Raw genomic sequence first — 16,659 nt, forward strand, 5'->3', positions numbered from 1 at the left:
TAGAACTTATTACATGAAAACTGGATTAATAATGGTGTGAATTAAATATTTTATATGCATTATATAAAAAAAAAGATTCAACATTATATTGGATAACATTTTAAAAATGTATTAGTTCATAACAGTCTCTCTTTGTGCATGTAGATTCATTCTTGTCCTTGGAAACACGCACTGTTTTGTTTTGTTTTTTTCCACCCATAATAAATACTTTAAGCTTAAGGTTGAATGTTTTACCAGCTTTTTCACGAGTTTCTGTCTGTAACCAACTGCCCTCTTCAGCTAATATCTCCTTGAAGTGAGTTTTTAACATTGATTTATTTATTGATCCCCAACCCTAAACCTTTTATTATTAATTCTATTATAATATCTCAATCATTTCAACTGATTAAAGAATAAATAATTCATTAATCACGTAGCTCAGTCTTTAAAGTGTTCATATTCTTTTGACTAAGATTCCTGTACAGTTACATTTGTCACTTCTGGGCCTCCGTAGCTGGAGCTGAAGTCTGGAAGTGACGATGACTCCAGAGGAGCTGTCCGCTCCGCTGCGGTGCTGAAACTGTCAGGTTCAGAAGTTCTGTGAAGGTTCATCTCAAGACTTTTGCCGAACTAGACTTGGCCAAACAATTAAAAGACATTTCTGAGTCACATTCATTCGCAAGAAATATCCTTTAATTGTAAGGTCAAGCGTAGTAATCTTCGCTTTCCACCTTCTTCCCGCCGGGTGGAAACAGCCGTGCTGATCCCCACAGGTCGTCGCTCTCTCTGGGCGTGTGTGAGCACACATGGGCGGAAAACACCTGGAATGACATCACGGCAAAGGTCAGAGGCGTCACATGCACATACGCCGAGGGTTTGTGTAACCTCATCAGTCAACAGGCTTCAGGCTACACAAGACAAACATGGACCTGCAGCAGATGCAGCTCACCACAGCGTGAAATAACCATGCAGGCAGCAGACACGCTGCTGCTGCTGCTGACTTGTGGAAAACTCCCCTGGTTGCATCCAGTCGTGAGCACACCTCCCTGCTCTCCTCCTCTCCTGTGCCGGGAGACCACCGTGCCCGAGCCTCCTCGAATCTCCTTTTCCCTGGAGCTGAGGAGTCCGTCTCCCCTTGACGCCCATTAATTCCTTTCCCAAACCGCCGCTCTCACGACTCCGCGTTTGATTTTCGACTCTTCGCTCCCTCTCCGTTTCTTGAAAGTCGTCCATGCAGCGCTGGGAAGATTTTACGCACGTGGCCACGCCAAAGCCTCTGCTCGCCTTGTACCCGCATGTTTGAGCGCAACATTAGAGCTCATCATTTCACTCATGTCGGAGGTTTTTTAATTCCGAGCTGAGAGAAATCACCGTCTAAGTGGAACCTGCTGCTGTGCGCGCGCCGCGCGTCATCCACTACCTCTCCAAGCTGCCAGGGGGAAATACCGCTTCACCGGTGTCACACATGATCCGGTATTCATTCAGGCTCCTGCAGCCCCAGACTGCTACACAATCACCCTTTGTTGAAATGAATTTGGTCGGGTTATCTATTGCTGAACTGCTACGCCTTCCTTTTCGTCTTCCCATCGCGAGGAAGGGGGAAAAGGAGGAGAGAGCAATATTGTCTTGAAATTACGCACGGATACCGAAGTCACAAGCACGAGCAGAGTAATGCGATGTCTCTGCAACCCCCTGAGTAAATCCAGCACATGCAACAGCTTCGTTGCAGCGCGGCGATGCAGCGGTGACGGGTCCTCCTGTCGGCGCTGAATAAACGAACTTCAGTCGGAAAAGGAGAGACCGCGTGAAACGTGAAGTCGGGCTGCCGCGAGTTCATTACCGAAACACCGGCACCAACGACCTCCTTCCCTCTCCAGGGTCCGAGTCATCCCGCAAAACCTACCGAGCAAGCGGGTGTCCGTCCGGGGCGCGACTACCCCTGCGTCTCTCCCCGTCTCCTCCTCGGTGCGCACCCGCTTCCATCCATCCCTCCATCCCTCCATCTCTCTTCATCTCCAGCCCTCGCCTCTCTTTTCTCCGGTCGGGCTTCCAGCGCCGTAGATAGAGGCTCTGCAGTCACGTGGGTCGGGGAGAAGAGAGAGAGAGAGAGAGAGAGAGAGAGAGAGAGAGAGAGAGAGAGCGTCCCTCCTCCTCCTCCTCCGCAGTTTGCGGTGTGTTATGTCTCAGACTCGGAGGTAGAGAGTCAGAGCTGCTCGTCTGGCGGATCTCAACCTCTGAAACAAACCCCCGGTGTCTTCTCTCATCCGTCCCCGCTTCCCTCCTCACTCACCCGGGTTTGGTTCTCTCCGGAGCCCTGGAAGCTTCTATTTCTTTCTTCTTCTGCCCTTCTTCTTCCTCTCGACTCCGGCCAACAGTTTGGTCTCTGGGATTTGGTTTTTATTACTACTCGGTGGTGATTTCAACACTGTTTCTCGCTGCTGCTCCTGCCGCTGCCGCTTTTACGCACCGACGCTTATTTTGGATTTGCTCATCACTGGAGAAAAACCAAAAAAATCAGCGAGGTGGATCCGTGGATGCGCCTTTTTGGCTCAAACTGGAGATGGAAATGCTGACATTGTTATTTCATTCCCTGTGGATATTGCAATGCAACACAGTGAGCGCCGACTCCATCATTCACATTGGTAAGACACAGACCGGGCTTCTTTTTGGCTTTACTGTGCAGGGCTTTGGCTGAAGGGGAGAGACAGGCTGGTGGCTGCATGCAGGGACCGCTTCAAACATGAAATGTGCGCAGAAGAGCAGGTTACTGATGGCTTGTGAAATAAAGACACATTAGTGGTGTTCAAGTTGAGTTATGGCAGAATTTCAATATCAGAGTTTTGGTGCATGCACTGATTTTCAAACATCATCTCCTCTCTGGCTAAAAAAGGACCCGACCTCACACCTGATTATCATTCCGATCCGTGCCAGGATGATGTGGAGGAAGGAAGGAGGCTGTTGCATCCAGGCTCAGACGCACGCAGCGGAGCCTGATAGAAGTGTCCGCAAAGTGTTGCGCGGCGCCATCCCTCCATCCATCCTTCCCTCCATCCTTCCCTCCATTCCTTCACTGGCAGGGAGAGCTCGTGTCGATGCATATTCACATTCACACGCAGAAAACCCGAGGCTGACAGGAGAAACTGCCCCGACGTGGGTGTTTGGAGGGTTTCGTTTTATCTATCATCCTCCTCCCTTCCTCCCTCCCTCCCTCCTCCACTTCCTCCCTCCTCCTCCTCCTCCTCCTCCTCCTACATCCCTCTCTCCCTCTCCTCCCCTCATCTATAAGCCTGAACTTTGAATTGGACGTGAGTGAAATGTTAATCAACTCTGCCAAGGGAAGAGATGACAAAGGGGACAAACGCCGACTGTTCGGGCTCTGAAACAACGTCGGCAACCGAAAGCCAGTTGGCGAGCTGAAGAGTCGAGCGCCGCTTTCTGTTCGCGTCTTCGTTTCCATCATCTGATTGCTTGTGATTTTAGTCAAGTCACTTTGCTTTAGTAAAAGTAGGAGTTGATAAGAACACAGCGGAGTCGGGGAGGATCGGAGGGGACTTTGAGAGCAGAGCAGAATCAATGAGACACCACTGATCACAGGCTTACAGCCGCACGCACTTTTCATATAAACTCCCCAATTTGCACTAATTCTACTTAGAGGCTCCACTTCGTCCTGAGGTGATTGGATGCGGCAAGCTGCCGCCTTCAGGTTGGAAGAGAGCCATGCAGTTTGTAAAGGGAGGAAGCAAGAGCAATAATAAGCCAAAGGGTTGATATTTCCGATGTGTGCTGCAGCCCAGACCATCAGAGGCGGCCAGTGGCAGCACTGCGGTGGCCTGTATGTCTCAGCCAGGAGATGGGAAGGGGGAGGAGGGGGAGGAGGAAGCGGATAGGGTGGGAGCGGGAGGAGGGAGTCAGAGCCATTCAGCTAATAAGAAAACACTTCCTACCTCAAGTGATTTTTCAAAAGACACAGTGACAGATTGCTTCTAAAAGTCTGCATCTCAATCATGGAAAGATGTCATGCCATGTGTGATGAACATAATTTATCGACTACAACACTTAAGAATGACAAACGAGCAGTCCACGAGATGACTCTTAACTTCAGGAAGAAGAATGTGCAGCATGTTCACAGCAGTGGTTCATGTGGGAGAGTGGGAGTCGCTTTTTTTCTCTCTATCCTTTATGGCAGCTTTCTAATTCTAGAATTATCTTCATTTGTGCACATACAGATGATGTTCGCTGCTCTACGCTGAGGAAAGGCATCATTTTCTAGTGCGCTGTGGCCCCTTCAGAATGCATTTCTAGAGTATGGATAGGGGGATGAATGGATGGACAGATGGATGGATACTTTACTGTCCCTCAGGAGAAAATCTGCATTAAGTCTGCACATGGAAACAACAGAGAACAGTGATGCAGGATTATTGAGAACACAGAACAGTCAATACAACAAGGGAGGGAGGTGATGCCAAATAGAGAGCCGACATGAACTTGTATCGACACTGGCAGGGTTGATGTGCTGGAATGATTTATGATTCATGGGGAAAAAAGGAATATTTCAACTGATATTGACAGATTTTTTTCAAGGAGAAACTCTATAGATTTCAAGGACTCTGTGGGATTTATAAATGTTAGGATATATTTATCCAAATCCAGTTTAAATAATGTTGTCATGTGACTCAAATGCCTAAAAAACATCTCACTTTTAGCCAGATGCAGTCTGATGCAGCCTGGTGCCTAAATGTTGTAGTTTTGATCTCGTCGCTGTCCTCTGATATGCCAAAAAATCAGAATTTCAGGTACAAGGAAACCAGCTATGTGTGTGGCTGAAGGCTTTCATAAGAGGTTGAAGAAATTTCTCAACCCAAGGAGGAGCTTATGGCTGTGGAACTGTAGAACAAACATGAAAATTGTACTGTTCTGTAGTACTACTGTGCTGTATATTGTACTTACTGTACCATGTGAGTGTGAATCCATCCTGCAACACCTGACTGTTGCATTTGTGTCAGCTGGTGGATCCCTGCAGGTTCTCGCTGTACAAATTGCAGTTTGTAGCTTAGAGACACGTGATGTGAACAGGAATCCTCACAGACAGCTGCAGGATGCTGAAGTCTTCGCAGATCTAACATTTTTTATACTCCTCAAACAGGATTTTCAGCTCGTCAGTGTTCTGTTTTTTTTCTGGCTAGACACCCTGCTTGTCTGTAAAAGAAGATTATTTCAGATTTGTATTTAAAATATTAGAAAATAGTCCTTTGTCCCTGCGAAACCATTCACACTGCTATAAATAACAGGTTGTCTGTGGCTTTATACTCTAATGATTTTTGTGTATTACCTTTCTGGTGCAATAATCCACCATGCTACAAAGGCTTCCCTGCAGCACAACGCTCACAACCTTCACGGTGCTACAAATTCCTCTTTAGTCCACAAGGAAAGTCTCAAACCTGCCAGAGCTGCTGTGTGTTCAGTGTTCTTGTGTGTTCTTCCAGAGAACCAACGTCTTTTATAGAATGTTAATGAAGGACCAGCTGCCTGTGCTGAAGTTGTCAGATAGCAAGTTTTTGTTGGAATAAACTTATAGATCCCAACGTTTTTGGCTTGTGACTCCTTAAAATGACACAAAGGCCATTTCACATGAAAGGCCTCAGCGTGGACATGAGTCCAGAGCAGATCAACCAAAGAGTGATTTTCCAGCTCAGGTTGTTTTCCAGATGTCAAGAGGCCTGTAGAGGTAAAAGTATCTCTACTTATAATGACCCCGTTAAGAACAAAGGACATAGTAGCACCACATGATTTTCTAATGCTGCTAATTTACAGTTTTGTCAGTTTACCAAAGACCAGTTGAGGAACATTGTGTCATTGGATGACAATGAATGACAATCTTCACAACTACAGAGTCTTCATAATAATGATGATATTCAAATACTAGTTTTGAAATACCAACCCAAAACACATGAAGCTGCATAAACGTGCGTTAAAGGCTTGGATTTAAAGGCTGAACTGCCCTCCACCCCCATCCCAGTCCTCGTGGCTGATCTGTGGTTGGCTGGCTGCATTCAGAGCCTCCGTTGTTCCCCTGAACCAACTGACAGTCTGACTCTGACTGACTTGGCAGTGCAACGCGACGCCCAGATCAGATGTGACAGTGTTCCAACCTCAGCCCTGAAACCCCTGCCCGAGCATCTGTCTCATCCAGCCGCGTGGCTTTATCGTCGGTGACATATCCCGGTTTGTTTGTCCCTTCCTCTCTTCTGTTCCCTGTAGAGGATCAGTGGCAGGCAGGGGGTGTTGAAGGGTGGGGGTGGGTTTGATCTGTAAAAGAGCTGATACAGATGAAAACATGGAGCTTGGGCCTTCAGTCGACCAGCTTGAACCTCTGACCTACTTGCTATGTTGGTGTGCGTCATTGGTGCGACATGCTGCGCTGTCGAGGTTCAACAGTCTGCAGGTTTTCGTCTCGTCCGTCCACAACAACAGCTGGTTTCCCTAATTAGTCCCGCCCCTTCTGTTCTTTGGTTGAATGTGCTCAAATCAGTGGAAACAGCTGCTGCAGAGTTTGGTTGAGACTGGAGAGGGAACCAGTGGATGAGGAGCATCAGTTTGTCAGATTGAAGGTCAGGACCAGGAGCAGCAAACAAGAGGAAACAGGCCTCAAATCAATTTTGGCCTTTAATTAAATCTCAGATATCAATCTGTCAGTGACGTCCGCTCGTGATATGATGCATGCTCTCAGGGGGCTGAAAAGAACATCTCTTTCCAGAAGGTAAAGTCATTATGAAAAGCAGACAAATAGCAGGTTGTCAAACCCGCAACAGAAGCTGGTGCAGACTGATGAATCAGTTTACAGACGTGTTGAGACAATATCGAACTGTTGTTTGCACAAAACCTGACAGAAATTAGTCTGTGATAAAACTCAATAAATGGGCATATTGTTGACACAGTTTATCCAACAGAAAGAGATGCTGAGAGCTAAAAAAAGAAGAAAAGAAAATATGTCATGTGCAGCGATATGGGCACCGCAGAACTGTTCTCTGACAGCGTGTTGTACAGCGTTCAGAGATATTTTATACAATCGTGTGCTTGTGGTTTGAGGAAGCTCCTTTCCTGTTTCAACACTATGTGGATGCATAAAGAAATGGTTTTCCCAGTTTGGTGTGGAAGAATGTGACTGGTGTGCACAGACCTCAAACCATTCAGCACCTGTGGGATGAACTGGGAAGTTATTTAGTGTATGAATGAAAACTGGAATGAAGGAGGTTTTTCAAGGAGTTCGTCTCAGCCGTGTCTCTTATTGACTGTTTGTCTGTCCAGTTTTAGTTTGCACAAATGGGTTCTGATTATTGATTGATGATTGATGATTGTTTTGATGTGATCGTCTAGCTCTCTAGCTGCTGGATGGTCCACTTTGCTCTATAACAGTCTGTCTACTGTTTTGTGGTGGGCAAGTAGCGTGTAGGGGGTTCAGCATAGCTTGCTGCTGGAAGTGGGATTGATGAGAGCGTTGAGACAGACCCAAACAGTAAATGTGCTGTATAACCAAAACATTGAGCTGAAAGAGTCTAAAAAGCTGCAGCTCATTTTGAGGGACTCACAAGCCAGCATTCGCCCATTCACACACAGATTGCAGAGGCTGCCATGTAAGGTGGCACCTGCTCATCAGGAGCGATAACCATCACACATCTGAAGCAATCTGGGGTTCAGTATCTTCCCCAAGGACACTTCAGCATACAGAGTGCAGGAGCCAGGGATCAAACTGCTGAGCTTCTGATTGGGCCACAGACGAACATGTAAATCATTTCATCAGTCTGGTTTCAGTGGAGAGCGTTACAGCCCCGTGAGGATTTTACAACAGCAGAAAAGATTCAGTGAGAAACTCTGGATAAGAGAGAAGAAATTGTCATGTAACATATTGTTTTTAAAGGTGCTGAATTTGCAGACTATCAGGTGTTTGTGCCCTCACTGTAAACAATGTTGGTATCAGCCTTCAGGACTTGGGCTATAACTCTTCTTGTTCCCTGTGGGCTGTTTTCCATGTGTGAAGGTCCTTTAAACGTCCCTCAGGCCAAGCGGATAACAAGTCACTTTTCATAAGGAGCCAGAGGAGGAGAGATTAACCCATCCCATGAGCCAGGCAGCGAGGGATGATTTACGGTGTAGCGGCTAGTGGAAGGGGAGCCCTGTTTTTCCGTGGCCGGGGTTTGGAAATGCGAGTTTGAACTGCAGGCATCCAATCTGTGGAATCTGGCGAAGAGAATGAACAGCTGCGGCCTTTTCTTGCCCTGCTGCTAAATAAGATAAACTAACCCAGTTAGGGAACAACGCAAAAGGCTTCCCGCACTGTCTCAGTGAAGGCTTAGCCAGGCCATTTACCTCCACCACCTACACACACACACACACACACACACACACACACACACACACACACACACACAGAAACACGCATGCATGCAGGACAGATGCAGGCCTGAACAGAGAGCAGCAAAGCCAAGTTTCTAACATAATGCAGCAGCCTCATTCGGTGGATTGACTAAATGTGGCATGTAGCAGAGTGTCTGACCCTGCGAGGGCATTCAAATACTCCACAAAGAAACGCTGGTGTTCCTTCAAATTCACAGTGACAGACAGGTAAAGAGGAGAGTGGGCAGACGCAGGGGAACAGGCTTGGAAAGGAAGCTGGTTTGACTAATAACAGGTTCCTGAAAGAGGCTGGTGATGTTTCTCTCTGTGGACTGCAGCTGCCAACACTCGCTGATACTGAATGTCTTTACATTTGATTCATTTATGGAAAAAAATGACAAGTCTGACTGATATTCTTCTTCATTAGACTGCATGATCTGCTTTCTCAGACTGAGATTAAGCCCAGTTGTGGATTCAGAACATTTATTAGGCTCAAACCTAACGGCTTAAATTGTTGTCCGCTCTTTAAGTGGGCCTTCTGAACTGATTGGCCTACCTTGCAGTCAAATAGTCCTTATCAATATATCAATAGTCCTGTTCCCTGCAGCAAAATAGGCTATTATCCTGTTGTGCTCCACTTAAGTTGTTCGGTGTTGCTGTGTTGCACTGTACTTGTAAGCTGTAAAGAGCTCAGAGAATAACAGCACCTTATCGGATGGAATCATTTTATTCTATTTATGTGCTGATTAAAAGACAGAGCTGAAAATTTAAAGCTGGTTTCTCTGGTCGCATCGCACATTTCACGTCAGGTAGATTTTGTCCTGTCTGCTGCTCATAATTCTCTCTGATCACTTGATTTGACTATTTCTTCATCCAAATAAACTGATGTGAACTGCCGTCACATGTCCACATGCAGAGGCTCTGATTGGGTGACTGTTGGCAATAACATTTAATTAATTCTACAAGTTGCAAATTTAAGTCAAGACTTGCCTGCATGTTTGCCAGCTGGAGCTTTTTAATTATAAGCGTGGCCTAATTACTGGTGTGTTTCACATGAGATACTGAGGCTCTGTGGAGGCTTTAACATGGAGCTACAGTACAGAACATTTGCAGTTTACAAAGTGTGATTATATTCGTGTGGCACGACACTTTGCTGCTGGCTTAATTTAACATTTTCAGCTTCTCTCTAGTTAGATTTTGTATTTTAGGTGTTGCTGGATGACAGTGTTTAACAGTCAAACAGCTGCAGCCACTCCATGCCTCTTAATGCCCACCACATTACTTCCAGAGTAGAAAGAGTCTTGTATGTAATAGTTGGTTGCATGTGCCAAAGTGGCCGGTCGTGCAGGTAATCTCGGCAGATGCACATTTCATTTGCATTAAGTCACCGTCTGATGATTCTTGGCTGACTGACAGAAGGAAAAAGCTCAGGATCTCACATCTTGTGTGAAAGCTTGTGGGTTTCTAAATGAAAAGGCTGAGAGTGGAGTTCAGCTTCAGGCGGATTCCTGTGGTTTATTTCTGCAGCAGTCAATCTGTCTGCCGCTCCACACGGCTGATGACGTCTGACGGTGTGGAAACATATTTAGCGTTCATATGGAAGGAATACATAAACAGTGAATCAGGCTGCTGTGGTGTTTGGTGGGTTTCTCTCACATTGTTTTGCAGCAGGTCACAGGGCTGTGCCATCACTTATTTGGATGTTTAATTATGATAATAGCTCTACTGTACCCGCCGTGAGCGCTTCTTTGGGTCTCTGGAGAAATGTTCAAAATCCTGGATGTTGTAAATCTTATTGTTGTCGTACTTTGTGCTTTGTAACATTTTAAAGGTTCGCATTATTCATTCCACCTTTTAAAGCTCTTCTGGCTCACAATCAGAATAATTTAGCTTGTCTAAACAGAGTAAATGTGAAGGTCAATACCTCACTCTGATTGGCTGACAGCAGCAATGTTCAGCTCCTGCCCAACAGAGGCTTGCCTCTTCAAATGCAGCGACCTGGTTGGACAGATTTCAATGATTCCTTCATGATGGGAGCCATTTGGGACTAAGTGGTGTTGTGTCTTTAGGTATGATCACATCACACTTCAGCTCTGCCTCCCATTGACTTTCATTAAAGCTGATATGACTGCAGAAGTTAAGAATGCTTCTCCTGTTTTGATGCCAGAGGTCAGAGTTAACCTTTGTTTTACTTTGCTCTGCCTCTCTGTACAGTCAACCAATAGAAACAGTGAAACCACGATGCACAACCAAACTACAAACACTCTCATACATTGTTTACGTTCTGTCAGCGTCTGTTGAATATTTATTCGTTTCCCTCATGTGAACCATGACTTCTCGTGCTTTTAGTGGTTGAGTGCAGAGTGAATTAGTGGGACAGAAGGCAAATGAAACCATTTCATGGGTTTGAGACTGTTATCCCAAAGAAACGACACTATCAATCATTCCAGAAAAGGCCAAATAACAATATTTGTTTACGTTCCAGTGAAAAAGGGCTGCAGTGGCTGTAGGTCATAGCTATCTCAGTCTAAACCTCTATACCTCCCTGACCACACTGTGTTTGTCTCTAATCTAACCAAACCTTAACCACAGCTGTCTCACACTGTTTTTGTAACAGCCATTTGGATGCTTTTGGACAGCTTTGACAAATGATGTTAGCCGTAAGGTCAGGAAATCCTTCAGTGTGTTTTTATGAAGGACAGTTACAAACAACAGTTCATTTGGAGAACTCTTCCATTAGCTTCCATTGATGTCAGATAGATTTAGTGGTCGGGCTTCAGATGATGTCAGATCGGAGCTTAGCTCATAATTTCAGTCTGGCAGACTAACATTCACCGCACCATCACCACACAGCTCATCTGCTGTTGCCAGAAAAATCTGGTGAAGTTCCTCTGAGACAAGCGAAAGTGGTTTAATGTTCTACGACATGAGGCTGTACTGGATTCTTATTACAGTTAATACTTGATGGGAAGTCCCAGTGGTCTCTTGGTCTAAGAGACATATAATGTAAATACAATGTCTGCGGTTCAATTCCAGACAGGGACCTCTGTTACACCTCTGCGGTTTATATTAAATATAAGAAGCAATCCTTTAAGGGAAAATATTAATGAGAAATTGCACATAAATACAACGACATTTCCACACAGTCACTAAATTACTTTAGGAATTAAAAAGAATTACTATCATCTACATCATATTCAAGAGACATCTCATTATACACTCATTCAATTAAGCCACAATGATGAAATAATTGTAAAACTGCAGTTACTGATCCACCGAATAGATTTTAACAAAATCGGAAAATTGAGTTCACAGAGTTAAAACAGGTTACTTTAGAGTCCATCGTCACTCATTAGTATTCTTGTGCGGGCAGTAAGTTTTCCAGGTCACCACCTTTGCCTCTGGGACATTTCCAGGGTCAGCATGAAGTAAACTATAAAGACAAAGAAGAATTTGTGTTCTTGAATGTAATACTGAGCTCCAGCCATCTGCTGCATGTGAGTTAATTCCCTTATGGTTTTACCTACCACTGATTTATCACATGGGCAGCATAAAGGACAAATGACACCTCTTGTGTTACTTGTGAAACTGACATCTTTGTCTGTCAAAGGGGAACCAGAGCAATCAGATGGGTGATGGAAGGTGGAGCAAGTCAAGTTTGTTCTAATTTTCCACTCAGAAATATCATAACACATGAAAGCCCCCTGTCTGCCTGTTGAACAGCACTTACGCATGTCACTCTGTGTATTCTACAGTGAAGATGAGTGACAGTCTCTTTATTAGGTTTTCATTTCCAGGGACAAAGGCTGGGATGAGTGTCCATCTTTCTAACAGCACAGCAAATTTGTCTGTCATTATAACCTGTCAAAAATGCAATTGATCTAAAATAAAAATCCAGTTCTCCTAAAAATTCTTATTCTTGTGTCAATAAATCTCATCTGTGGAGACTGAGAACCAGGAGCTGCAGGCATGTCGCTGTCCTCGGTGCTGAAGGGGAGGCAGCGGTGTTGAACCGGCTTGTCTCTGTCCGTGGTGCTGAAACACTGTTCAGAGGGGTTTTTACTGATAACAAGAGAATGACAGTGTCGGACTCTGTTTTTACTCTACTGAACCTCTCCACATGGTCTGGTTTAGGATGAGGTATTGAGAATAAGAAGGTAGATTCATTTTATTTTGGTAAGCTGTAACACAGGCAACAATGGTTTACACAATTTAGGAACTATCTGTAGATTCCAGACTATGAATGCAAGTTATATATCACAAGGACACAGTAGACTGTTTGCTGACCTACATTAAATTAAAGCTATTCTTAGTAGTATATGTGACTATTGTATACAATAAAAATAGCTTTGGTATCAATAAAATCCAACAGTATGAATTAACTGACTGCTTCTACTTTGGACATTCAAAGTACATTCTGATAATTGTACTGCTTTACTTTTACTTACATTCTGATTGCACAATGTTTACTTCAGATTATTATTATGTAGTATGTCTGCAAAACCATATTGTTGTAATATTTCTGCTGTACTCTCTCAATCTTTTCAAAAACTCAAGTGAAGGAAATTAATACTTCCTGTTAGTGAACAAATACAAAAATATGAATGTAGAATTTTGTATAAATACACAAAACACACAAAGGAGCCCAATAAATCTCCTGCCATTCAGGAAAAATATGATTTAATTTTGAAGAACTAAAATCCTGGAATATTTTCATATTTTCAGTTGGCATCGGGCGTTTATAATAAAATCGGAGAATATTCTCACTCTCACTCAGTGAGAGTCACAGGCTCTGTAAAGCTTTTCTCAGATTAATGGGTCCAGCGAGAAGCCAGAGTTTATGGTCACAGATCACAGAGGCCGCTAAATCCCCAAGTAAACCAACCACTTTCTCTGATTTTCCAGCCAGCTCGAGCTTTGGGATCCAAAGCCCCAGACTGCTGGTTGATTACCTGCCAGAGAGACGAGGAGGCCTGATAAACTTACCAGCTACAATACATTGTTTTTGCATCAGTGTCACATAAATTGCATTTGGCTGCTAGCTGGTGTGAAGTTCCCACCCTGTATGTAGCGGAGGAATGTTTGCAAATACGCTCAAAAGGCCACAGACTCCAAATCACACATTTATTTTCCGACTTCAACAGGATTTCCCTGATTCTGTGGCATTTATTAACTATTCAGCTCAGCCAGAAATTCAATAATCTGACCTTGAGGACTTAAAGCACAGACATGCCGTGAAAAGATACGAAGTGCAATTCATATGTTCATATGTGAAAATGTCAAGAAATGCTTCTTGACATCAGTTTTTTCTGTATCGATTGCTGTCCAGCTCTGTATGTGATCATGTAACACCACCACATGTGTGCAGACAGGAGAGCGTTATGGTGTCCAGCCCTTAAACTGTTTGCTGCGCGCTTATCTTATGAAACAGTACTTTGAGAACACATAATACATTCCCTGCTTATTTAAAAAGAGCCGAGGCTGGTTTAGGAAAAAGAACGATGTTTGAATGTTACACAACAATCAGTGTTTTTATATATTCATATTGAGTCGATAAATGTCCTTTATTTCACCAGAAAAACATACAAATACACAAAACAAAAGTGAGCTGATATGTGGTTACTTTCACACATTCATGCCTTTGCTGTTTTTCCACATTTACTTGCACACATCTGTATGTGTTACTATACCCAGCGAGATATTTTAATGAAGGCTGCGATGGCCCTCCTCCGGACAGGGATGATGTGGATGTGGGAAGCGTGGACCGAGGAGGGCAATCGACGTCACTTGCCATAGTGAGAGCATGTGATGCTGTGAGTTCTCAGAGGTCAGGTGTAGGGAGGCTCCTGATGCTGGAGGCTGTGAATGTGTTGCAGGTCATACTGTGTTTGTTTTTGTTTGCAGCAGTCTGCAGCAGCAGGGAGAACAGTGCAGCCCGGTGGTTTAAATCATGTTTTGTGAAGCAGCAGCAGGAGGATTGTTATGTTGAGGGAACCGAATATGTGATGTGAAAATGTTTTGGATGGAAACTTTGTCAACTGCTGACATGATGATGACTGTTGTGGATGTTAAATAACAGCTGAGCAATGGAAGTTTTCAAGCAATCTTCTTAGCCAAATGACAAAAACACATAAACTCAGTGACTCCTTGTGGTGTTTATCATTGCAGATGTTTTGCTGTTATTTGTTTTGAGAAATCTGTCTCTGAGATTTCAGCCTTCACTTCAACACAATGGAGGTCAATACAGTAGAACATATAGTTTCCACTGCTCACAACACTGACAATGTACAAAAACTCAAAAACATAATCTCTTTTCACAGACAGTGTCCATATTTTTTCACACAAACTATATCTTTGGCTTTTGAGCACTGTAATGTAATTTTCAGTGTCTTCATTGTGTGGAGGTGGAGGCAGAAATCACAGGGAGGGAAATCTCAAAACTTGGAGAAATTAATCCCAACTCTCTGTATGGATAGACACCACAAGGGGGAGGTGGGAAAAAAAAGTGTGTTTATGTCATTTGGATGAAATGACCTTTTAATTTAGCTGCTTTTCTCAGAGCAGACAGAGTAGGAGAGTCACTGAGGAGAAGAAAATTCATGGAGGTTCGATCCTGAGCTCACAGAGGCACCGGTGTGTCCAGAGGCAGCCTCCTCCACCCTCAGCACTCATTATTAATTAAACTTGTTGAAGTTTGAGGCTCCCCAGTCTGCTGCTGTGAGGAGAAATATAAACCTCACATCACTCTGACAGGTGCAACAAGATTCATTCTTAATTGAAAACGCCTGACTGACTGCAATTTCAAAACTGGATGATTGATTGATCAAGCCCAGAAGCTCGACAGTGTCCCGTCGCCGCCCTCCGAGGAAGGCCGTCAAATCCATGGAGAGGATCCTGGTGCCGAGCAGAGTTCATTTGGATACTCAGCAAGCTGAATGAGCACAAGCAGCCTGGGAAATTGAATTCTCACTCGTCGGCAAGGTTTTCTTAATTGTGCATGACAAATTGTCTGAACAGAATCTGGAAAGTTTCATTAATCAAGCCGTCCATTTGTCTGCATTTCCGTCCCTCCATATGTCTTTCCATTCACTACAAATCAATTTCTGCGCATCCATTCATCAGTCCGCTCTATTACGATTTCCCAGTTGTGCTGAAACCTGGCAGAAACCCGCTGCACATCTTATAATCAAGGACATTTAGACAAGTTTAATGTCTGTTTTGCTGCTCACGCCTTTAGCCAAATTAAACACATACACGGTTTTGACTGTGGGACTCATGAGCACTGTTTAATAAAAAGCAGCAGGGTTTCTCTTTAAGTATCTTTCCTCTTCTCTCGCCACACAGAAGGTAACATCGAGGAAACAATCTCACCACAAGGTCCATTTAAACCTGCTTTGGAGATTTTGATCATGTTACATGACCTTCATCAGCAGGTAGAATGTAGCTGAGGCAGCAGGAGGAAATGTGTTTTACATGTATGTATATTCACATAAAAATCGTGTAATTCATAAGTTTTGTTGGTGATGAGAGTGTACACCTCAGTTTGAATTTAGTACTTATTATTGCACCACTCAGTATCTTCATATCTCCTGGATTGTACTTGAATTTTAAAAGTATTTGTACTCATTATTTCATTGTATATTCGTTCCTTGATTGTACTACTTTATTCTTATTTATTCTTTACAACTGAAGCTTAAAAAAATACATACCGTTTTTTTTTGTGGGATGATACATTTAATTTGATTCGTTCAATTTACACCTAACCTGCTGATTGGCTAATAAATGACGCTGGGCGTAACCTCAAGTTTAGTTGCGTCGTTTCTTTAATGGCGGTAAAATAACCGGAAGTGTTTGTTAGTTTGTCGGTCGGCCAGGTAAAAATGGCGCAGGACGTCATAGAAAATAAATTCATCATTTAATGGAGGACGGTGGCGTCTCTCGGCTTCCTCGGCGCAAGAAGCGGTTCTGGCCGTCACCTGTAGTCCGGCAGGATGAACCGGCCAACATGTCGGCTTCAAGCTAAACCAACATGGCGAACCTGAGGATACCAGCACACCTGTTGGAGACAGCAGCTCCAGGTAAAGGTGTTTAGGTAACACAGCCCAGCTCCTCCCGGGTGTCCGCTCATATTTCAGGAGGGAAACATGAAATTTTTTGTATGTCGTTTTGTTGGCGGTTAAATTAGCCTGAAGCGGAGGTTAGCCTGCCTTCAGCACCTGAACGCAACTGCTGCGTTTTATCAGCTAATTAATAACGGCAGGCTCCGTCACGATAACCCTTTAACAGGTG

The 16,659-nt window shown here is 44.1% G+C and overlaps 1 protein-coding gene across 2 annotated transcripts in view; it reads left to right on the plus strand.

The window, feature by feature from the left end:
* The first annotated feature begins 2,148 nt into the window (after window positions 1-2,148).
* grid1b (glutamate receptor, ionotropic, delta 1b) overlaps window positions 2,149-16,659 on the plus strand; it is a 410,627-nt gene continuing 396,116 nt past the window's right edge. For both annotated transcript variants that reach the window (XM_076759895.1, XM_076759896.1), the window contains exon 1: window positions 2,149-2,621. In XM_076759895.1, coding sequence (XP_076616010.1) covers window positions 2,540-2,621 — 82 coding nt within the window. In that variant the 5' untranslated portion in view covers window positions 2,149-2,539. The remainder of the gene's footprint in view (window positions 2,622-16,659) is intronic.

This window comes from Chaetodon auriga, chromosome 20 (genome assembly GCF_051107435.1).
Source record: "Chaetodon auriga isolate fChaAug3 chromosome 20, fChaAug3.hap1, whole genome shotgun sequence".
Taxonomy (NCBI): Eukaryota; Metazoa; Chordata; class Actinopteri; order Chaetodontiformes; family Chaetodontidae; genus Chaetodon; species Chaetodon auriga.